Here is a 25,363-nt window from a genome sequence, read left to right as displayed (position 1 = left end):
GCATGGACTCGCCGAGTCCGATGAACAGACTCGGCGAGTAGCTTGAAGATTGCCTTAGAGTGGTCCTGTCCGGGTTATGAGTTGGATCGGTGAGTCAGGGCGAGTTAGAGAGGGTTAACAGGTGGTCTGAGTCGAACTGGGACTCGCCGAGTTGTTCTTCAGACTCGGCGAGTTGAGTCGGGAAGGCCCCGCGATTCTTCCAGGAGGAACTCATCGAGTCAGGGGGGATACTCGACGGGTAGAAAGGGAATCTTAGAGAATTGGTGAGAACGTTTAGACTCGCCGAGTCGCCCTAGCACTCGCCGAGTCCAGTCAAAGTTGACCGTTGACCGTTGACCAGAGTGGACCTGTGTTGACTTCTTAGGGATAGTCAACATTAGAGGTATAAAGTGTTAACTAGGGACATATGATGTTATAGGAGGATTAGAGCTCGGAGAATCGGGCACGAGGGATTCCCAGGTTGTGAGATATCGAGACACACGAGGTGAGTCTTCTCACTATACTTTACCTTGAGTAGGTAACCAGAGTTATATGATAGAGTATTTGTATGCTATGTATGTTATGTGTTGCACTGCATTCTTCTATGTGATTATGCTATGCTTGTTTACAGAGTTAGAACCTGAGGGTTCATAGAGTATGGGTGCACGGACCCACAGAGTTATAGCCTCGAGTGGCTAATATGTGTTATGTGGTATTTTGGGGAACTCACTAAGCTTTATGCTTACAGTGTTGGTGTTATTTGTTTCAGGTACTAGTGAGGATCGGGGGAAGGCGCCGGCCTGATCAGTGCACACACACGGGATTTTTATATTATGTGATCTTGGGGTTTTTATATATGTTATGAAATGAATTACAAACAATGATGTTTTTATGAATATTAAATGAAGTTTGTCTTTATGAAATGCGAAAAATTATTTTTAAATTCTTGGCGTTACACTACATGAAGGAGACGACTTAGTACCTTCAATAACTCAGAAAGGTTCCACAAACTCCAGATCTAAGGCCAATCCTTGAAGCTTCAATGATTCCCTTCTTCCTTCTTCCTTCAAATCACACCAAAAGTGGGTTAGAAGCTTGAATGAGCAACAATGGGGCTTAGGGTTCGATGTTCTGGGTGAAAGAGGCAGTAAAGGAGCCCTAGGGGAGAGAATGAGACATTTAAATAGGCTCCAAGTCCCGGATTTAGGGGTTTTCTTGTTCAGACCAGACTCGCCGAGTCTCCTTGGCCGACTCGCAGAGTCGGTCACTTACTCCTTGACCCGGATCCCGCTCGGACTCGCCGAGTTCCTCCTTGGACTCGACGAGCCGTCCCTTAAACTTAGGGTTTCCTTTCCTTTCTTGGCCTTCCTGACTTTGGGTGTTACAGGATAATCATTCATCATTAATCCGAGGGTATGGATTAGTTATTCGTCCCTAGTCCGAGAGTATGGATTAGGTAAAGTCGTTCATTTCTGATCCGAGAGTATGGATTAGGTAAAACGGCTAATCTTAGGTCCGAGAGTATGGATAGTCTCGTTGTGAGGATCGACGGGGTGGAATTAGAGTTGTATATATATATATATATATATATATATATATATATATATATATATATATATATATGGTGAAATTGTATATTTTGTGAGTTTTAAACTATATATATGATATAACATTGTGGGATTGAAATCCCTATGTACTCACCAGGTTTTCCAACCTGACCCACTCAGGTTATTTATATCACAAGTGTTGATATGAAGTCACATTACACTGAGAGATTAAGGAGATATAAATCAATAGTGATAATGAATGTAAGTTCTGTTTATGCTTATGTTTCTGTATTGACGATGACATCCCAAATGTTTTGAAATGAATAAAAATACTTTTCTTCAGAAGTACTTTGATAACGTATTTATCTTGTTTTGCTGGGAACAAATTCCGCAACATTTTTATTAAAAGAGGTACTCTGATTTTTATAAAGCATAAACAAAATCGGTCTTTTCTGGCCGTGAAAATGGGGATGTCACAGCTTAGGGCATGGAGACTCATACAATCCCCACATATCCATTGACCAAACTCATTCAATGTTGCTGCCACTGATATAAACAATCCAAGGTCTAAAGAAATAGCTTCTCGCAACACAGCTCTACGCTCATCCGTAGAGAGGTGCAAACTCTTGATATGAGAAATCATACGAGATATCCCCTTACCACCCACTTCACCGTTCGGGGCAGCAATGAAACCCCCGAAAAGGACACGACCAAGTTTCGCTCGCATATGTATGGGAAGACGCCATAAACACAAAAATAAATCTTATTAAAGCCTCAAGGGGAGGCTCGGAATGAGAAGCAAAAATCCAAAGGAAAGAGTGACACTCCAACAAAAGGTTGGAGTGCACAATGAAAACCACCCCCGATCTTTTTAGGTCCTAACATGGCCGCAACATTTGAAAAAAAAAGCTTTAGACATTTTATCTTTTTGGGTCCTAACATGGCCGCAACACTTGGAAAAAAAAAAGCTTATCGGGGAGAAAAAGAAAGGGAAAATGACTTACTAAGGTAATTAACTTTTTTGTATGTTCACATCTGGGTAACTATCTTTTTTTTGTACACATCTAGGTAACAAACTTGTTGAAAGTGTTCACATATGACCATTATGACCTGCTATAGCAGGTTACATCCTAGATGTGAACACTTTCAACAAGTTCATTACCTAGATGTGTACAAAAAAAATAGTTACCCAAATATGAACAAAACGAAAAGTACGAGTAAATTACACGAATGGTCCCTGTGGTTTGGGGGAATTTGTGTTTTTAGTCCCTAACTTATTTTTTAACTCGAATTGTCCCTACTGTTTATTTTTGTTGCACGTTTGGTCTTGTCTTACCTAAAAAGACTATTGTGCCCTTATTAATTTATTTTTTAATTAACTTTCTTATTTATGTATTTATTTTCTATATATTTAAAAAAATTAATAGACCTCATATATTTGTATCTCCTCACCATCCCATCTCTTATCCTCCTCAACTTCTATTTATTTTTCATCTTTAGTAATATCAACATCTTCACCATCTTTTTTTTTCGGTCCTTCTATTGTCTCTTCATCTTTAGTGGGTTTGATTTGACGTAGGTGAAGGAACAAAAAAAAGTGATGGTGAAGATGTCGATATCACTATAGATGAAAAATAAATAGAAGCTGAGGAGGATGGGAAATGAGATGGTGAGGAGATACAAATATGTGAGGTCTACTATTTTTTTTAATATATAAAAATATAAATACATAAATAAGAAAGTTAATTAAAAAATAAATTAATAAGGGTACAATAGTCTTTTTAGATAACACAGTGACCAAATGCGCAACAAAAATAAACAGTAGGGACAATTCGAGTTAAAAAAAATTAGGAACCAAAAACACAAATTCCCCCAAACCATAGGGACCATTCGTGTAATTTACTTTTACTATTCGTTTTGTTCATATTTGGGTAACTATTTTTTTTTTATACACATCTAGGTAACGAACTTGTTGAAAGTGTTCACATTTAGGATGTAACCTGCTACAACAGATCATAATGGTCATATGTGAACACTTCCAATAAGTTTGTTACCTAGATGTGTACAAAAAAAAGATAGTTACCCAGATAGGAACGTATGAAAAAGTTAATTACCTGATAAGTCATTTTCTCGAAAAAGAAATGTATAATTTGCACCAATAAAACTTAAACTTGAGAATCTAACCCATGTATAATCCCCTTTAGTCCATAGAATAGAAGTGTATTACCACTTCTTAAACGGGGGAGGGGGGCTTGGCGAATGGAATCTCTTTGTATGAGTTTGCAGCGAAGTACAAGAAACAATTCCGAAAACCTTCCAATGCCCTGAAGTGATTTGAAGGCGAACAGGACTTCCGATCATCAACAAAAACGGTGATAATTCCAATGTAATAAGATTTCTGATTTCTCTAACACTCGGTGAAATTAATAGTACGGCCACCAAGTGTCACAGGTCCTGAATCTGCTGTCTTTGATCGTGGAGGTGAAGGTCCGTATTAAATTTGTTTGAAATTGATTTCGATTTTGGATGATTAGTTCGTATCAATCATTTGAAGAACTCATATCAGATAGATATATGTTTTTCGATTTTGATTTTCGAGTATTGTTTGGTGTGTCTATGTATATCTTGGAGTTTGATGTGAGAAAGCTAAGTTGATCTCTTGGTGTCGAACTAGTTTTAAAATTGACTGAGATGGTTTGAAATCAATGGTATCGGTGTCAAGAATCGAAGAATGGATTTTGATTTTGAAGGGGGAAGGATTACTGATTAAGTGTTTCTTACTTTCTTTGATCATTATTTCACTTCTTTCTAAGGTCAGAAATCAACGACTTTTCTGCGTAAATTTGCTGATTAGTTTTTCCTATGATCATTGTTTAAAGTTTCTAAATTTCTAAGTTACTACACACTACAGGTGTATGTATGTGAATGTGATTACAAAGTGTTTGATACTTTGTTCATGTCTTTTTTACTCATTGTTCAGGTCAATGTACAGTTGTTGATGATGCATATGTATGTGATTAGTCTGTGTTGTGTTAACCAATGTGTGCATATGTATGTGTTTATGACTAATGACTTTATGTGCCTCTTAGTTTGTATAAAGTGTAAACTTGTACATTCTGAGTTTATTTGTTTCCTGGATGGATTTATTGTAGTTTATTATGAGTTTTAGTTGCTTCTTGATGATGCATATGTATGTGATTAGTCTGTATTCTTATTCTAGAAATGTTGAAAACTTGGAAGATGATTTGGATTTAGAAGAGAGAGAGTTGTTGTGTTAGATTAGATACCAATGTTTTAAACTTATAAGTGTCATTTTTGTAGGATCTTGCAAAGGCAAAAACAATCAGCAACTTGTCTTAACTCAGCAATGGATTCTTCTGCAAAATCATTCAATCCAAACAAACATTTGAAAGAACAGTAAAATCCTCGTTATTCTTAGTGATTTTCTGTAACAAATCAGATTATGTATTATTTGATGGAAATGACATTGTGTGTAATTAATGTTTATCAGATTTGTGAGCGACCTAACTGGATCTTCCATGGTTGAAGTTTTTGTACTTTCAGCAATATTTTCTGTACGTATGTTTTCTTATTCTTCCTCAATCAAATCAAATCAAATCAAAATGAAATGAAGTTGTTTAATGGTAATTGAGCTTCTAACATTTTGGCTTGATTCAGATGCTTATTCTCCTGCGACATACCATCGGCATCTACAACAAAATAGGTGATTTCTTCGATTACAGAATATGAAAACATTAACATTATTTTGGGGAAATATGTTAATGTTATTCTTCAGTTGTTGAACAAGATTTCGTCAATAGCATTTAATAAATTCTCGTTAACATGATTTTCTCTTTCTTTTTCTTTTAGTAAAATGGATTAATTTGGTTTGCAGTTGCATCTCTAGATGAAAAAACTTCATCAAAGAAAAAAACAGTTGGCTCAAGGGCTTACATCATCAGAATGATAGTAGATTTCCTCTCCATTGTCCTTCCCATCACTCTGGTTTCTACAGTAAGCCTGTTGTAGATCTTCTCTTGTGTTAGTGTTAGAATATATAGACAAAATAGAAGACTTATAATAATATGAAAAATTTCTTCACAGGTTCTATCAGAATGGAGTTACACGATTGGGGTCGTATTTGTATTGGTGTTGTTTATCTATTTTGCATATAAGAGGTAAGATATCTTCTTAATCTTTCTTCTGTTATGTTATTTTTTTTTTTTCCAATAAATCATTATCCTACAAAAATCTTCCATATCATGCGCAACAGAGATGGATGTTGGTATCAGGAAGAAGGGGTTCATTCTCTTAGGGAATGTGTATCATCATACAGGGTTTCATTGGTAATTTCAACATCATTATATATATATATTTCATTTTTCTGTTGCTCTAAAATAAAATTTGTTCAAGTTGTAGTTTTGATTTTGTGCAGATGCTTATCACATGTGTTTGTATTTTGGCTGTTGACTTCAACATATTCCCTAGAAGATATGCTAAAACCGAGACTTATGGGACTAGTTTGGTAATAACTAATTAATTAATTAATTATCAGTATCTTTTATCTTTTATTGATAAATAAAATAAAAAAAAAAGAATCTGTATATATTTTTTAGATGGATCTTGGTGTAGGTGCATTTGTTTTTGCAAATTCATTGGTTTCACGTCAAGCTCGGGGAATTTCTACAATGTGAGTGACTCATCAATTAAATTATTATGTTTCTGAAACAAACACTTATTTTTAATATTTATTTATTTGTTATTTTAGGGGTTTAAACTTAAAAAGTGCACTCTCCTCTACCAGCCCACTACTAGTGCTAGGGTTTGCTAGACTTGTTTTTACATCTGGTGTTGACTATCAGGTAGGTACACATAAACTCTCTCTGTTTCTGTTTCTAGACTGAATAATAAATAAATGACTATTCTACCCCTTATAATAGGTTCATGTGGGAGAATATGGTGTTCACTGGAACTTCTTCTTCACACTTGCTGGTGTAGCAGTGCTGACATCACTTGTCAATGTCTCTCCAAACTATTGTGGGCTTTTAGGTTCATTGGTACTAATAGGTATAATTTTCTTTTCTTAATTAATAATTATCTTCTTTTTATAAATTTATAATTATATTTTCCATTTGCATTTAGGCTACCAAATCTGCCTAATCAGTGGATTGAACGTGTATCTGCTCTCTTCTGAAAGAGGAGCAGACATCATCAGTCAAAACAAAGAAGGAATCTACAGCATATTCGGTGAGGTATTTTTGGAAATACATAACAAGGGTAAAATTGTCTTTTTTTTTTTTTAGTTTTGGTAATCATTTAGCTGTTTTGTTTCCTCTTTCAGGATATTGGGGGCTGCATCTTATTGGTGTTTGGTTAGGCAACAATCTTTTGTTTGGGAAGAATATGAAAACTAATGATTCGGCAAGAAAGAGAGTTTGGATTCTATTTCTTTTCTTCTGGTAACTTTTTAGAGTAAATTACAATTTACTCTAAAAATATTTTCAGTTTTCAATATTTTTGCCTCTCTTTTTTTATATTATTCCTTAAGTCCCATAGGTTTGATCCTTTAGAATTGGATTTTTCCAATTTTGATGCCTAATTTCAAGTGTTGTAACAATTTTGGCAAGATAAAACTATTTGGGACCAAAAATGTAATTTATTTTTATAACAAAATACGTTTATTCTCATCTTCCCAGGTGTTTGACCTTGATTCTGGACAGTTATGTTGAAAGACCTTCGCGTAGAATGGTTTGACTTTTCTATTTCACTCCATGATTTATTATTTATTATGTGTAGTATTTTTAACAAAAAAAATGTGATGTTAATTGTTAAATTGTTAATTGATTGTTTATTACTTTTCAGTGCAACCTGACATATGTCACCTTCGTATTGGCTACAAACCTACAGGTGATTCTTTTTTTTTATTATCAAATTGTCATATAATTTGGCTTTTTTTGTATCATTAAAATAATAAAAAAGTTGTTTTTTTTTGTTCACAGACCTTGGGAATAATAATGCTCTCTGGTGGTAAAAAGGTGTCACTACTGGAACAAGCAATCAACCGAAACTTGCTAGCGGTTTTCATTGTGGTAAAGTATTTTGAGATTCAAATTTTGTTCATCAAATTTTTTTATAAAAAAAAATAATAATAATAACAACAATTTGACATGAAATTTATGCAGGCAAATTTATTAACAGGATTAGTGAATTTATGGATGAATACCCTGTTTGTGTCTCCAGTCACAGCACTATTTATATTAGTTGCATATGGTTTTATTATTTGTTGTGTTGCTGGATTTGCAGATTATAATGGTATTAAGTTAAAGTTTTGGTAAAGTAGTTGTAATAAACCAATTTTCTTTTTGTTGTGTTAACTGTTAACTATATATACCTTGAGGATTTGAAGCCAAATGCCATCTTGAAACCCCTTTCATTTGGGCTAAAGTATTTTAAAATAGTTTTTAATTAAAACCATTCAAGTAAAATGCAGACGTCCCAAAACATCAAAATCTTTCAACAACCAAAACTAAAATATACAATCAATATCAATAAAGTAGAATATGTCTCTACTATTTCAACAATTGACCTCACATATTGGTGATGAGTATCAAAGATTGGTGCAGTTTATCATTTTTTTTTTTTTTTTTTAATTTTTAAATTACACTTTTATTTTTTAACCAACAAAGGTGATAAGTATCAAAGATTGATTGCTTAAATAATCTCAATGAACATTTACAACATACTTTCCTAAAGAAATTATTAGTATAATCAACGAATAAAACATCAGATGTAACAAATCAAGGCCAATCAACGATACATTTAGATGTGGTGGCATTTGAAAATTTTCAACTTGTTTATGATCAAAACATCTGTGTAATCAACTAATCGTTCATATAATCTCTCAACTACCGAAAAACTTATCCAAGTGAAACTTGGTTTATTCAGCGGGTTGTTCATTAGAAGCATTATCTTCTTCAGTTTCACTTTTATCAGCATCTTTTTCACTAAATGCTAAAGTAATCGCCCTATCCATCAACTCCTGCATTACATATTTACAAGTTCATGAATCATGCCATTAAACATAAAGTCTCTTTTTCCAAAATAAAAAATGAAAACGTAAATCTACAAAAACAGAAGAAAAACTTACCTTCCCATTGAAGGTGGAAATTGCAGATTCTGCTTCTTCTTTAGTTGCAAAAGTGACAAATCCATATCCTGCTGATCTTCCTTCAGGGGTTTCAAAAACAACCCTTGTTGATACAGGGTTTAATTCACCAAAAAACTCTCTAAGATGATTAGCTCTTACTCTCCATGCAAGATTTGACACATACAACTTGTAACGTTTCTCTCCAGGAGCTGAAGCAGGAGGTGCTGCTGCTGATGATGATTTCTTGTTTTCTTTTGCAAATTCTACCCGGATAATCCTACCCATTAATTCCTAAACATACGAATTGCCATAATAGAATTGATTATTGAGATCAATTTTGATAGAAATTAACAAGTGGAAAAAAGACAAGATTACATACATAAGAATCATATTTTTGGATTGCAGAAAGTGCTTCATCTGTAGATGACATCGTAACAAATGCATACCCTCTGCTTTTCCCATCTTTCTTCCTCATTATTATCTGTCACCATTAAAACAATTGAGATTGCTAGGAAACCCTAAAAGTTCTTCCTTTTAGCTTCAATTTTTTTGCAAATTTCTAAACAAACCATATCTAATAATAACAAAGAGTGGTGAGTTGATATAGAAATGAACCTCGGCATCTTCTACTGTTCCACATTCACTAAAAAGTTTCTTGAGGTCGTCGACAACGAAAGACCATGGGAGATTAAGAACAAAAAGCCTCTTTTGTACGATTTCTTTCTGGGGTTCTTCCGATTTCTCGTTTTCTTCGACCGGAACCTCTTGAATTGTTGACGATGGTGATGATGATGTGAATACTTGAAAGTTTCTTGAAATGGTAAGGGGATATGGGTGAGATTTGTGGTGGAGTTTGGAGGAAAAAGTGGGAAGTGAAATCTTTAACCTTGCAGGGAGTATTAATGGCGGATTTGAAGAATATGAGAGACGGGAGAATGAGATTGGTAGTGATTCAAATGTTGCCATTTTTGTTCCTGAGCAAAACCCTCGGAGGAAGATTTTCCCTCGCTGCAGAAGGGATAAAGAAGCGAAACGAGTTGTGCCTGTGTTGTTTTAGTATTGGATTGTGGCCCTTGATGAAATCGTTGATAGTTAGATGGATATTTGATGACAAAATTATGTCCTTTTCTAGAGGTTTAAAGGTCTAAGAATCAAGTCTAATAAAGGTCTAAATCATTTTTATGGACATAATAATCAGGTCAATTCCATCGAGTTCCGGGCTAATCGAGTCGTGCTATTTGGATTTTTTTTATAAAGATTCCTAAATCCGACTTTAATAAGGTACAGATTAGTGGGTTATAATGTTTTGTATAAAATAGTTGATATTAGACAAAACTATAAAATTGGACTTTTGGTTATTAAAAAGGTGTGGATAAAGTTAAAAATATTTTCAACTAGTTGGTTCAAAACGTGAAAGTTTTTGTGGTTTTGGATCATGGACTTTAACTCCCCTCTATTTCTTTCAGTTTAGTGTAGCACGTGCCCGTCATATGAGGGTAATTTTGTTTTTTCATCTCTATTCCACATTACCGTCATTTGAGAATTACCGTCATTTGAGAATAGTACAAGCTATTTATGTATACCATACTTAATTATCAGTTGGCTAGTCGTATTCCTTCGCCCATTTTTTTACGACGTGAAAATCAAAAAACCCTAATCATAAACCCTTTTTTGATCGAGCTTCAATATGTTGTTGAGATTACGCAAATGGTTCTCGCAATGTGGTCCACATAGCACACGGTCAAGAAGTTGATCCCAACCGAATTTATGGTAAGATGCTTTGTATTTGATCACGTTCTTAAACTTTTGAAATCTAAAAATCTTTTTTTTTAAATAGACATCCCACCATGTTCAGTATTGAACTTCATCATGGTGGGAAGTTCACAAAGTTTCCAGGCCTCAGGTATATTGAAGGGCTTGTAGCATACATTGACGTGGTCAATATAGAAGAATTCTTAGTACACGAAATGGACTCCATCATGTCATATTTAGGGTATGTTGTTCCACCTGTCATCCATTACCAATTCTGTTTGCCCAATGAGGGTTTGGATTTTGGACTAAGGGCTCTAAGTAATGATGATGATGTGCATAACCTATCAAAATATGATAGTGAGAACAAACTGATAAAAGTGTACACAGAGCATGGACAAACAACGTTGGTTACCTATTTCATGTCCCCAAATGGTCCTAGAAGGGTTATAATAGAAGAGATAGAGAAGATGAGGAATCACCTTAGCCCATATCCCATACTCTTGGTCCTTAATTGGTGGAATCTGAAGTTTGTAAGGGTAAAGTAGGTTTGACCTTGGCAAGGTATGGGTCTTTTACACCTAAGTTGAGTAGGTGTAGAGGTTGGAAACCTACCAAAGGTAGCTTATCATGTAGTAAAAAACTTTGCTTGGATTGGGTGGACAAAGGAGGAATAGGCGTTGTTGAAGGTGATCAAGTTGTTGACTCTGTGACTACTAATGCTGATGTAGAAATGGTTGAAAACTTAGTGAATGAGGGTGTAAAGGAGGGGCATATTATTGCAAATGAGGGTGTAGAGGAGGGGCATATTGTTGTGAACGAGCAACATCAAGCAAATGAAGTCCCATTTGAAAACAACTATAGTATAGAAGAGGAAATGTTGAAAGACCTAGATTTTGACCCTTTTTATGGGGTTTAATACAATGAAAATATTCCAAAAAAATCATCCAACATAGTTGATGCAAATGCAAGTAGTGATGATGATTCAGACAACAGTGAAGAAAATGACTTTATGGTTGATGGAGATAACCTAATTCCAGATATTGAAGTGGTTATGGAGAAATTTCACATAAGTATAGACACATAAGCAAAGCACTTAGAAAGCGAACACAAGTTTCATGAGTGTAACGACGTTAAAGATGAAGTAGATGATGCAAACGTTATTGGCAATGATGAATGAGATTCTCTTAGTGAAGATTCAAACAATGATAGGAAAAGAAGGGAAATCATCAAACAGTTAAGCAAGGAGAAAGTATGTCCTTATGGTGAAGTGCACAAGGTAGCCTTCCATGTAGGGCATAAATATAACTAAAAAAAGAACTAAAGGAAATAGTTGATATGCATGCATTGGACACTAGAAAATATATTTCTTTTACAAAAAATGACAAACATAGGTTGACAGTTGTTTGTAAGGGAACTATGGTAGTCAATGCAAGTGGGATTGGTGGACCTACCACCAACAAAAAAGCTAAAGGGTAAAGAAGTAATTGAAGAAAAGGCCAAGTGTACTTGGAGACTCCACGCATCTAGGGAAAATGTTAATGTGTACTGGTTTGTAAAGACATATAATCGCAATCACATTTGCCTTCAGTCCCGCAAAAACAAATCTTACGTTGCTACCTTTATTTCGAAACAGATTATGGATCAGATTGAATCAAATCTTGGAGTGCCAATTTGTGCAATACAAGAGGAGCTACATAGGAAGTATGAGGTTAGTTTTTTGGGTGAAAACGTTTTTAGGGCTAAAGCCCTTGCAACAAAAATGGTGGTTGGAGACTATACTAAACAATATGCAATTTTTAAGAGATTATGGTGTTGTTTGTTTTTTGTTTGCAGATCTTCTTGGCCTCTTTCATCTGCGCCGCGCATACATTAGCCTTCGCAAACTGTTTGCTTTTTTGAAGACTACAAACCTAAAAATGTCTACACGCTCTCTTCTTAGCGCAGATGTAGAAGTGTCTTCTAACATCTGCTAGCCTAAAAAACACATATATCTTTATTTTTTTTTAATTTTTTTTAATTTATGTTTATTCCAACTTTATTAATGATAAACAATTTAAAAAAAAAAGTTACAATACTTTAAAAAATGGTTCGACGACACATACTTGACATTTTTGACAAATTTATTAATAAAGATTTATTACAATAATGGTCGTTGAAGTTGTTTATATAAATATGAAAAAAAAATCATAATGTATTCATATATTTTTTGTGCCAACTTTTATAAAACATTATTTAATATAATATTGTCAATTCTTGGGAAAATTTTTATGGGTATGTTTTTAATTGATTTAATTGAAAAAATCGAAATTTATTTCCATCTATTTATGTATCAAATTCTTTGATTCCTAATTACAATGTTTATGAATAACTCTGCGACTAAAATTGTTGGTTTTTATCAAATATATACGTTAATTTGTACCATTTTATTTTCACTTTTTATATAATAATACATAAAAGTTAATCTATATTTGTTAATTATTTATAACAAAGTCATAAAAATATTAAAAAATCACTTTGAAGTTTTAAAAAATCATTTTATTTAGACTTTAGTTTATTTTAGTAGTCTATAGATGTTAAAAGAACAAACAATATTCTTTTCTCAGACTGCAAACGTTTGGTCCACCTCTTCTACTAAAGAGCTCTACAAATGTGGTCCGCAGACTGTAGAAATTTTGCTCCAGAAAAAACAAGCAACACCTATGTGTTAGAGTTACAAGAAACAAATGCGGATACAACTGTTAAATTTCAAGTGGAGTCTGAACCTAACTATAACAACTCAATTAGACAATTCAAAAGGATGTACGTGTGCTTAGGAGCTTTAAAGAAAGGGTTTAGGATTGGGATGAGGGATTTTCTAGGTTTGGATGGTGACTTCATGAAAGGACCATTCCCAGGTCAAATTCTTACAGTTATTGGGGTTAATTCCATCAATGGAATCTATCCTTAGCATATGCAATTGTAGAGACTAAGAACATTGAGAGTTGGAACTGTTTTTTGGAATGTCTTGGAGGTGACTAGGACCTGCATGCTATCTCAAACTTCACATTTATCATTGACAAACAGAAGGTACTTTTGTGCTAAACATATTTTATTTAAGACAATAACTTATACTTACATACTAATTTAGCTATTTACTACATGTAAACAGGGTCTCATACATGCTATTTCACACTTATTTCCTTGTGTCGTACATAAATATTGTCTAAGGCATATCTATGACCGTCACACCCCAAAACCATGAATGGCGGAAACATTCTGGAGCGGAGAACGTCATGTACAGTATCACAAACAATGAATAATAGTAAACAAGCAACAACATCATCCATTGCATTAATAATATAATTTCATACATGTGTGTTCTGTCAAAGTTATAGACACCAAAAATATACATATCAAAATAAAAGATGAGTCTTGAACGAACTCCATCTTCTCAAAAGCCTGGCACCTGTACCTGTCTAGTGGTGACCTGAGAATACAAGTTATTTTGAAAGCGAGTATCAGCTTAATGCTGGTGAGATCATAAGTATATTAATGTCTGAGTTTGTATGAAAACGTTGGTAAAATGTTTCTGTAAGATGCTTTTGTATAATGTTTGAACTCTCTTAGAAAACCCTATGTTTCCTACTAACTGTAGCCTTCTACCAAGGCATCTAGTGTCTGTGTGTATGTCTCTTGATAGAGTGTGTGTTTTCCCTAATTCGGACTATCATTAACCAAAAATATAGATTCTACATTACCGTGCATCGTGTGAAAATTCACGAAGTGAATGTTAATGGGAAAAATGAGATAGTACTATGGTGTAGTGTCGTACTACAACCGTACTAATTACCTTAAGTCTAGGGTAATCCTTATAAGTACTGTAGTATTTGTAATAAGTGACTACCTCTGTACTCCTATTGCCTTATTTGAGGGATAAGGCCTAATGTGATGGCTAGATCCCAGGTTAAACGCTCCCCTGTCAAAGGGATTTTTGGGACCTTTACACGACGCCTGCCTGTATGCAAGCTGTGAACATCCACATTACTATGATCATGTATACCCGATATGTGACATCCCCATTTTCACGGCCAGAAAAGACCGATTTTGTTTATGATTTATAAAAATCAGAGTACTTCATTTCATAAAAATTTTGCGGAATTTGTTCCCAGAAAAACATGGTAAATACGTTATTAAAACATTTTCGAAGAAACGTATTTATTTCATTTTAAAACGTTTGGGATGTCATCGTTAATACAAAAACATAAGCATAAACAGAACTTACAATTATTTACACTAGTGATCTACATCTCTTTAAATCTCTCAGTGTAATGTCACTTCATATCAACACCTGTGATATAAATAAACTGAGTGGGTCAGGTTGGGAAACCTGGTGAGCACATAGGGTTTTCAACCTACAATAATATAATTATTATTTTTAAACATCAAACAATCAACCCAATTACTCATTCCCGTTATCCTCACATTACGTCCCTAAAACATCTAACACAAGGGACCTAGTCAAAGGACTATCATTGGGATGGACACGACTGCTAAGGGGATTCCTTGGCAATGAACGTCCTAAAGGCAACCATATGGGGGATGGAGTACACCTGGTGAGCACACAATTCACACAGTTCGAATAAACACACAGTTCAAATAAACACAGTTCGAATAAACACCTACAGGTTGCGAGCCTGCTAGTGTTCCACTAGACTGTCTAGAATAGTCAGTGGTCATCATCTATACTCCGCTAGATGACTAGATCATCAAGAACAGCTATAACGAGGCCTCTCATTATTTTATTTTGTCACACAGCAACTATTACATCTACCCATGTTTTACCCAACACATTTTGTAGATATAAAATACATATGCAGTTTAAATCATTGAAAACATGTATAAATCGTTCATCCAGCATAGATAGCAAGTATACAGATAATATACACACACATCACGTAATTTATATAAAATACTTCATATCTATGTGTAAGATGAAAGTAACTATGCACTCACCTGAGCAGGTGGTGACTCGGCGCTTGGACAACACTTCGTTACTCTTAACACACTTTTCCTTCGGCAAAACCTAGTATCATTGCCACTAGGGTTTAGTCTAATATTCACCGCGACTAATTAATAGTCTAGTTATTATTACTATTATATAAGCGTTAAACGATACTTATATAACCCATAATAATAGCCCAAGTACTTATTATAAGGTCCTAATAACATTACTATATTAAAACATAAGCTAAACTAAAGATAGGTTAGGCGTAGCTCACTTACAGCGGGTTTTCTCGAAAACCGGGCTTCGCTGGAGCAGCATTCCCGAGCCGAAAGGCTCTTTTCTCGGGACTCCGGGAGCCTCAGGGCTTCCTTCGGGTGCTAGGGGGTTTACCTAGGCTTTTAGGGGGGTTAGGGAGGCTAGAGAGAGAAACTAGAGAGAGAAAGTGAGTTTAGGAAGGTGTGAAGAATGAGGGAACCCGACACCTCTATTTATAGGGGTGCTGACTGGCCTACTCGCCGAGTAGGGGGACCTACTCTCCGAGTTGGTCCATGTGGTGGCCTTCTGGTGGCGCCACGTGTCCAATTCTGGTGGTGCCACGTCACCCCCTATCGCGTATCAGCCTTCAAACTTAGAAAAATCATAACTATCGCATACGAGCTCTGTTTTCGACATTCTTTATATCCACGCGTAGGTAAAATCAATATCTACAACTTTTGTTTAGACTCCGTCGGCTAATTCTCGACCGATCTTAAATTTAACAGTATGAGGCGTTTAGACTGTTAAATGACCGCGAAGAATTCGTAACTCCTTCATACGAACTCCGTTTTCGTCCATCTTTTTACCGTTGAGTTCCTATTAATGAGATATTCAACTCTCATTTAGGTCGCGTAAGCCAAAAACCGCTCGAACTAAAATTCGAGTTTCGGGCCGTGCACTGCTAAGCCGAATCTTAGAAAAATCATAACTTCCTCATACGAAGTCAGATTTGGGCGTTCTTTTTATCGACGCTCTTAGTTTAACATATTCTACAACTTTTGTTTAGATTTCTAAGGCTAAATCTCCCTCTATCGTAAATTCACTATTTACGCTTCCCGATGTCGTGCCGATTTTGCCGTAAAACTTCGACAGGCCATAACTTCTTCATTATAATTCGGATTTCGGCGTTCTTTATATGTACGGAAACCTTGAGACATATTCCACAACTTGGTTAAGATTATTTATTCTAAATAATATTTTGTCGAAAAGTCGTTTTCGACCCCTATTGCCTCTAAATTGACTAGCCTGGATTTGCGGGCGTTACAATTATCTCCCCCTTAGGATGATTACGTCCCAGAATCATCAACGAAATAGGGTCGTATAATGACTCCATACGTCATCTCTTCATCCTAGGTAATAATTATAACTTCTACATTCCTTCAAGTCTATCTCTCAGACTTATTGACTGTATCCAGTACTCGATCGTGCACCTGCTCTCTACCTCAGGCTAGACTCCCAATTATGACCTTCAAGTCGCAATCTCGATCCTTAATGGATACGAACTTGAGATGATTTATTTTATTACTACTATGGATTGATGTGTCATATTCTAATGACCTATCATCGTATGTTGCAACACTTAGACTTAGGTCTCTTAGAGTTAAATTCTAAAACAGACTATGCCTTCCTTCATGTTCTAATGTGATATAATCACACTTTAACATTTGGCATTTCTAGCTACCAACTTCTTTAACAACGAGTGCGATATTTCTATTGATCACTTTGATTTCAATCGTTTGGTTTAAGTCGGACGCTACATTGATCTTGATTTTCTAAACCACATAGCATACTTAGCGTAGTCGGACTCAATTCGATATGACCACTAGGGTCGGAACATCAACACTCTTCTTAGTCATTACCGACACGATGGTAACGACACACTTGAATAAAACGAAATCAATTACTAGCTTTTTGGTAACCTTGTGACTTTCCCTGATCCAAGTGTGAGTCTTGTGCTTCCGGTAGTATAGGTCTCTACTACCATTCACACCTACTCATACTCGTCCCAAGTATTGTCTTGCAGTTTTTCCAAGTCACCATACAAGAAAACCACACAACAACTTAACACATCAGATAACAAAACAAAGGTTTTATATTATTTCTTGAAACGATTAAAGGGGTGTTCAAGCTCACCCTAGATTATGCCTCTAATAGGTTACATCATATGACACTATCTATATGGCTTCTTCATAACTCGATCTCTATATATCCATCCTTACTCCTGATTCCTTGCATCATCAGCTGCTTCGTCAAGAATCATTTGAAATGCTCTTGCCTTTGGTTTTGGCGGCACATTTGGCTTTGTAGCCCCTTCTCTTTTTGGGCAATCTTGCTTGAAGTGCCCTTCCTCGTTACATTCGTAACACACCCTTTTGTTGAATTTACACTCGTTGGCAAAATCCCCATGCTTCCCACACTTGAAACAAGTCAACTCCTCACCACATTTTCCAAAGTGTTTCTTTTTGCACTTCTCGCACCATCTTTCTTCGCTCCCTCCTCTAAACTTCCTAGTATTGGTCTTGCTTCTCTCATCGGGCTTTGTAGACCCCTCAAACTTCCTCTTTTCGCCAACCTCGGTCTTGTTGGCAGCTCTTCCCTTGATCATATCCTCAACCGACTTGGCAGCCCAGATAGCTGCCTCCAAAGTAGGTGCCTGACGCACTGGCACCACGTACTCCCATGGTAATCCCTTTGCGTACTTATCAATTTTCGTCAGCTTATCCGGAACAAGACGCAAGGCGAACTCCATCTTCTCTGTGAAGTTGTTGGTATATTCATCAATTGACATGCTTCCCTTCTCCAGGGTTAGAAACTGGTTCTCTAGCTCGAGCAGGTTTTGGGCTGAGCAGTACTTTCGTTTGAATTGCACCAGAAATTCTGCCCATGTCAGTTGCAGGGGCTCATTGGGGCTCAGAGTCTTCCCCAAGGTATTCCACCAACGTACAACGCCTCCTCGAAACTGACGCACTGCAAATGTGGTCTGTTGTTTTCCCTTGCAACCGCACGTCATGAAAGCTAATTCCATCTACGAGATCCAATCCATGACCCCGATCGGATCCTCCTTTCCAGTGAAAGTCGATGGCTTGCAAGTCAGAAAAGCCTTGTACTTGCATCCATTCCTCTCGACTTCGTCATTTTGGTTGTTTTGTCGAACTATTGGTGGGTTGACTTGACCAACAGTTCCACTGTAGTCTCCTTCCTCAGTCTGCCCTTCTTTCTGATGGGTTTTAGGTAAAACAAATAAACTAGAAAACAATTCCTAAGTTCACATGCAACCTACTTTGGATCTATGTTTTATCTATTGAACATACAACTTTGAATTGCAAAACAAGAACCCTAGAGGAGAGAGGCTATAATCAAAATTTACAAACTAGGGATTAGTAATTACATACCCTTCAATTGTTATAGTAAACAATTGATAATTCCCTTGATCTTGATCTTGATCTTCTTGGAAGCTTAGCACCACAAGTGTAATGCCTCTAATGGAATCACACCCAAACTAGCAAGAAGGAAAGTAGAGGAGAGAGGGGAGAGGGAGTATGCAAAATTTCGGCCCTTAGGGTTTCTTCAAAAGAAAAGAGTGACCAAAACATGAACCAGGAGGCTCCTTATATAGCTGAGGGATCTAGGGTTTAGGGGAAACCCTAGTTATCCTTTGCTTAGGGCCTAAGCAAACCCAAGGGCCTTATCCAAGCCCCTATGAACAAAATTATTAGGGTTTCCCCTAAATATTTCGTCCACCCTTATCCAAGGGGTTTCTAGAGCCTTCCACTCAACTATTAGATAATTGCAAACTAGTCCCTGCACTTTATAATTAATTCTTTTAACCCCAAAATTAATTCTAATTAATTTCTGGTTAACAACTAATTAAACATAATGATTTCTAATTAATATATTAATCTTTTAACATATTAATAAATTCATTTATATTAATTTATTAATCTTATAATAAATTAATATCTCTCCTTTCATAATTTCCTTATCTGGTTGCTAGGTTTGAGGGCAACCCAAAAGGATTGTGTTGCTATCAATTCAAGTACATACCAATTATAGTTATGGGCTTAGACACCTAATCCAACAGTCTCCCACTTGGATAAGTCTGTAACTATAATTGCTAGTATGCCTTCTAAATTTGACCAGCAAATTGTAGCTTCTAAAAAGTTGCTGCTGAACTCTGACACAGTCAGTTACGTGTCCTAAGATAAGTGATCATATAATCCTTCGTTCTGCTAGATATCTCTAGACAAAAGACATGGAATGCAATCAACCTCTTTGTCTAGAATCTATGTTTCCCAATTCCTGATTTGTGATGATGTAGGACTTCTAATTGAACACATCAATTAGTCCTGGCTGGGCCCAGCACATAAGTCAACACCAAATCATCGAGGGGCCCACAGATATCGCTTTTCCCGTTAGGGCAAAAGGAACGAATAAACATTGACTCATATGCTTTTATCTTTTACTCATCAAACCATACATGATAATATGTTTTATAACACCAAGTTACTGATGCGTTTTCGTATCACCAATGTATAGCCGACTTGCAAATCACAACTCATATATCTCTGTTTCAAGATTATAAGATATTATCGTCTCAGTATTACTCGTGATGAATTCCATGAAGTAATACTCTGAGCGAGGGTTTATCCAATACTCAAATCTCAATTTCTGAGTACTCATGAACGTTGCAGCAAATACATTGCCATGTCTATCCTTAGACAATCTACAATCCAGTTCATCACAATCTTGATTCACTACTTACTTCCAAAAGTACGAGCGACTGTGGAGTTTGAATAATCTTATTATTCGGGAAGTAAAACATGCAAAAAATGAAACACAATAATAAACAATTGAAAAAAGGTAGAACCCAAACTTATAAATAATACTTTATTATTTAATCACCAAAAGTCAATTACATTTACTTTGTTACAAGTTTCAGAAAAATAATCTAACTACTAAAACTAACATCATCTTTCAGTCCTATGCTCCGAGCATGCTGAATATGCTTAGCCCTACCCAGACCCTTTGTGAGGGGATCTGCTGGGTTATCTTCAGATGACACCCTCTTCACTATAAGATGGCCTTCTTCTACTCTATGTCTGATGAAATGGTACTTTCTGTCGATATGTCTGGTTTTACCATGATCTCTCGGTTCCTTTGTCAAGGCAACCGCTCCTTCATTATCACAGAACAGTTCCATAGGCTCCTGGATGGTTGGAACAACTCCGAGATCCCCGATGAAGTTCCTCAACCGAGCTGCTTCTTTCGACGCTTCACGTGCTGCTATGTACTCTAATTCACAAGTAGAATCAGCCACCGTATCTTGCTTGGAACTCTTCCAAGTAACTGCTCCTCCATTTAATAAGAATACCCAGCCTGACTGAGAACGGAAGTTATCTCTATCCGTCTGAAAGCTGGCATCACTGTAACCATCTACTCTCAAAGTATCATTGCCACCAAGTACAAGGACCCAGTCCTTCGTTCTTCGTAAATACTTGAGTATATTCTTTACGGCTATCCAATGAGCTCTACCTGGGTTTCCCTGATAGCGACTGACCATGCTCAAAGCAAATGCCACATCAGGGCGAGTACATGTCATAGCGTACATGATCGATCTGACAGCGGAAGCATAAGGTACACGACTCATGTCATTTATTTCTTCATCTGTACTCGGGCATTGAGTCTTACTCAATTTGGTATTGCTCTGGATAGGTAGCTCTCCCTTCTTGGAATTTTCCATACTAAACCTCTTTAGTACCTTATCCAAGTATGCGCTCTAACTAAGTCCAATTAGTCTCTTCTTTCTATCGCTCAATATTCTAATCCCAAGAATATAGGCAGCTTCTCCTAGGTCTTTCATGGCAAAACACTTTCCAAGCCAAGACTTAACTTCATTCAAGGTTGGAATGTCGTTACCAATGAGTAATATGTCATCGACATATAACACCAGAAAAGTTACTATACTCCCACTAGCCTTGATATACACACAAAACTCATCTTCACTTCTAGAGAAACCAAACTCTTTGACTTTGCGAGATGCTTGTTTCAATCCATAAATGGATTTTTCAAGCTTGCATACTCTATTGGGAAACTTTGCATCAACAAAACCCTCTGGCTGACTCATGTAAACATCCTCAGCCAACTTCCCGTTAAGGAAGGCAGTCTTGACATCCATCTGCCAGATTTCATAGTCATGAAAGGCAGCTATGGCGAGCAATATCCTAATAGATTTAATCTTAGCCACCGGTGAAAAAGTCTCATCATAGTCAACCCCTGCGGTTTGAGTGAAACCTTTTGCAACCAGTCGAGCCTTGAACGTATGCACATTCCCATCCATGTCTGTCTTCTTCTTGAAGATCCATTTTCACCCAACTGTCTTCCGACCTGGTGCACTATCAACCAAATTCCACACTTGGTTGTCATACATGGACTTAATCTCGCTGTCCATTGCCTCTTTCCACTTGGAAGCCTCTGGGCCTGCCATTGCTTCCTTATAAGTGACTGGTTCATCTAAGTTTACCAGTGTTATGTCACTTATGAATGTGTCACCATCTGAAGTAATATGAAAACCATACAACTCAGGTGGCACACTCACCCTAGTGGATCTTCGAAGAGGTAATGATTTATCAATCGGTTCAACAGGAACTGTTTCCTCTAGTTGAGTGCTAGTGTCATCTAAGGTTCCTTCATTGGTTGACTCTTGAATCTCTTCAAGGTCAATGGTACTCCCACTGTCCTCTTTGAATATGAGCTCTCTTTCCAGAAAGACTCCTCTTCGAGCTACAAACACCACGTTTTCACTAGGTCTGTAGAACAAATATCCAAAAGACTGCTTTGGGTAACCAATGAAAACACATTTCTCACTTCTAGCTGCTAGCTTGTCGTTAGTCTCTCGTCTTACGAAAGCTTCACAACCCTAGACTTTAATATGTGCTAACGAGAGAACTTTCCCTATCCACATTTCGTGAGGTGTTTTGGCAACCTTCTTTGTAGGGACAAGATTGAGGATGTGGGCGGCTGTATCTAAGGCATCCAGAAGTGAATAGGAAGCGAGGCACGAATCATCATAGAACGAACCATATGTTACAAGGTTCGATTACGCCTCTCAGCTACACCATTTAACTGTGGTGTCCTAGGAGGAGTCAATTGTGAGACTATCCCACATTCTTTCAGATAGTCGTTGAACTCGGTACTAAGATACTCCCCGCCTCTATCGGATCTAAGTATCTTGATCTTTCTGCCCAATTGATTTTCGACTTCATGCTTAAACTCTTTGAACTTTTCAAAGGTTTCTGACTTATGTTTGATCAAGTAGATGTAACCATATCTGCTATAATCGTCAGTGAAAGTCACATAGAATCGATTAGCATCCCTTGTGGTTGATCTGAAGGGCCCACACACATCTATGTGTATGAGATCCAACATACCTTCACCTCTTTCACAAGACCCTGTGAATGGTGATTTTGTCATCTTTCCCAAAAGACAAGATTCACACATATCATCTTATTTTAGGTCAAATGATTCCAACACTCCGTCCTTTTGGAGTTGGGCTATGCGTTTCTTGTTAATGTGTCCAAGACGACAATGCCACAAGCATGCCTTGTCTACACTATTAGACAAGTCAATATTAAGTACACTATTTCCTAAGCTATCAACACAAGTCACTGTTTCATACACACCATCACAAGGTAAAGCTTCAAACACAAAAACACCATTCTTATAAACAGAAATTGAACCATTCAAATCATTAAAAGAATATTTAAAACCTTGTCTGAACAATGCATGAAATGAAATAATTTTTCTCGTCATCTCAGACGAATAACAACAATTTATTAAATCTAATCTAACATCATTACTGAGCAAAAGTTGATAAACTCCGATCTTGGTAACTGGTGAAGACTTTCTGTTCCCCATGATCAAGTTTATTCTCCCATGCTCTATCTCCTCACTTTCCCTTAGCCCCTTCAAATCAGAACAGATATGAAATCCACATCCTGTATCAAGGACCCATGAACGAGAACATAATGAGTTATTAGCAGAAATAGTGTAAATACCTGCCGAGGATGGCTTTACTTTGCCATCCTTGATATCTTGCAGATATTGTGGGCAAGATCTCTTCCAATGCCCCTTTTGATTGCAGTAAAAGCAAATGGCCTCTTTTGGATCAGAAACATGGGGTGTGGAACCATTGGGCTTAGCCTTCGGGCCATTACTAGATGACACAGCTTGAGCCTTGCTCTTCCAGTTTTGCTTGGGAGGACCTTTCCTCTTCTTCCCCTTTCCCTGTCCAATGGCCAAGACAGGGGCACTTGCAGGTGTGGAGGGTATACTTTTACCCTTCATCCATGCCTCAGCTGTCTGCAACAAGTTGTGCAATTGGGCCAAAGTCTGCTCAGTGTTGTTCAAATGGTAAGTTAAGATAAACTGACCATAACAATCAGGCAACGAGTTCAAGACCATGTCAATGGCCAATTGCTCATCGAAGTGAATGTTGAGCTTGACCAAACACTCTATGTAGCATTGCATTCTTTGCACATGAGATACAACCGATTCCCCCTCTTTCATCTTGCAAGCCATGAGTGACTTGACTACCTCAAACTTTTCTTGACGAGCTCGCTTATGGTACTTTTCCATAAGGTCCTTGTTCATCTCCAAAGGCCAGTAGTCCTCATAGTACCTCTGCAATTCTGGGGACATGGTTGCAACCATCATGCATGCCACTTTGGTAGCATCATCATAGTGTTTCTTGTAGGCAGCATACTCTTCGGGAGTGGCTTTTGACTCATCAAGTTCTTTGAGCTCCTTTTCAAGGACATACTCTTTGTCCTCGAATCTAAGCGCCATCTTGATGTTACGCATCCAATCGTTATAGTTGGAGCCATCCATAACGACTTTGGAGTAGATGTTTAGTAGAGAGAAGTTGTGGCTGGAGGATGATGAAGCAGAAGTGTTTCCAGGAGTAGACATCTGAAAAGAAAGATAGTTTTAGTTAGATTCCAAGACACCTCAATAAAATAACCCAAAGATATCATATCAAGGTTAGGACCCAACTATGACGATTTACAACTTAGAAATGGGATGCCGAGATCCAAGTTCAAATCTCATAAAGGTAGGTGAATGACGATTCACCAATTCCATAATTAGACAAAATAAACGAAGTGAAATTCCTAATTCTTTTGAGATACATTAAAACTATGTAATGGCATGTTTTAATCTCGGATTATGCTCTACTATTTGTGACTGGGATACCGAGGATCACAAACTAGATGTGAATAACCATGCAAATGTGCTTGGTAACCTTATTGTCTTTATCATTAACTATTGATGTGCCGGTAAACCACACACGCTCCATCAAAATGATAATTATAAGATACCCATTACTACTCTTTATTAGTGCCTTTTAGCGTGTCGGTTAACCACACACGCTCCACTAACGACCAATAAAGCATAATGTGCAATTTCATGGATTAGCATACTTTTCACATTTTTCTTAAAGTAACTAGAGTTGGGATTTTGAAAAATAGTGTTCTGGTACTTTCTTTAATAGCATTATACTTTTAATGGGAAGTAGTTGTCCTATCAAATCCGTTCTGCTAACAACCCTCCACTAATCAAGGAAGCGGTGGGTGAGAGTGGACACCCATTCAACTACCATTTTATAGGCAGTTTCCTTATACCTCCCTTATAGACTAGCTTCGTGAATGAGGCATACTAGCGATTTGACTGACCATATTCTTATACATATATAATATTTAACTTTTAATTATAATATATATAAGGTGTGTTTTAAAAACATTTTAAAACTCCAAGGGTTTATATAAATTTTTTCGAAATTTAAACTATTAAACTTTAAATTTAAATAAACCAATTAATTAGATTTAATATTTATCTATTAATTAACTTTTAATTAATTTATTA

The 25,363-nt window shown here is 36.6% G+C and overlaps 2 protein-coding genes across 5 annotated transcripts; one reads left to right on the top strand and one right to left on the bottom strand.

The window, feature by feature from the left end:
• Positions 1 to 3,743: 3,743 nt before the first annotated feature.
• Positions 3,744 to 7,970, top strand: LOC145058524 (transferases, transferring acyl groups). Of its 4 annotated transcripts, none has more exons than XM_079006418.1 (17): positions 3,744 to 4,007; positions 4,848 to 4,943; positions 5,038 to 5,101; positions 5,205 to 5,250; positions 5,422 to 5,540; positions 5,631 to 5,704; positions 5,800 to 5,872; positions 5,962 to 6,051; positions 6,143 to 6,216; positions 6,295 to 6,388; positions 6,467 to 6,593; positions 6,669 to 6,773; positions 6,868 to 6,985; positions 7,223 to 7,274; positions 7,389 to 7,433; positions 7,526 to 7,615; positions 7,709 to 7,970. In XM_079006418.1, exons 2-17 carry the CDS (start codon positions 4,894 to 4,896, stop codon positions 7,859 to 7,861), a joined length of 1,374 nt encoding a protein of 457 aa, XP_078862544.1. In that variant the 5' UTR covers positions 3,744 to 4,007; positions 4,848 to 4,893; the 3' UTR covers positions 7,862 to 7,970. The 4 variants fall into 4 exon arrangements, with proteins under 4 accessions (XP_078862544.1, XP_078862546.1, XP_078862543.1 ...); XM_079006420.1 differs by having other exon boundaries at positions 3,744 to 4,013; positions 5,038 to 5,105; XM_079006417.1 differs by having other exon boundaries at positions 3,745 to 4,013.
• Positions 7,971 to 8,316: 346 nt separating this feature from the next.
• On the bottom strand, positions 8,317 to 9,755 carry LOC145058705 (28 kDa ribonucleoprotein, chloroplastic-like). Its single transcript, XM_079006607.1, has 4 exons — positions 9,289 to 9,755; positions 9,053 to 9,154; positions 8,674 to 8,964; positions 8,317 to 8,565 (listed from the first exon to the last, which is right to left on the bottom strand). The coding sequence occupies exons 1-4, from the start codon at positions 9,637 to 9,639 to the stop codon at positions 8,464 to 8,466; spliced, it is 846 nt and encodes a 281-aa protein (XP_078862733.1). The 5' UTR covers positions 9,640 to 9,755; the 3' UTR covers positions 8,317 to 8,463.
• Between the last annotated feature and the right edge of the window lie 15,608 nt (positions 9,756 to 25,363).

Source organism: Lactuca serriola, chromosome 6, assembly GCF_051521515.1.
Source record: "Lactuca serriola cultivar US96UC23 chromosome 6, Lser_US96UC23_V15, whole genome shotgun sequence".
NCBI classification, from domain to species: domain Eukaryota; kingdom Viridiplantae; phylum Streptophyta; class Magnoliopsida; order Asterales; family Asteraceae; genus Lactuca; species Lactuca serriola.
This window is presented reverse-complemented; position numbering and strand designations above follow the sequence as displayed.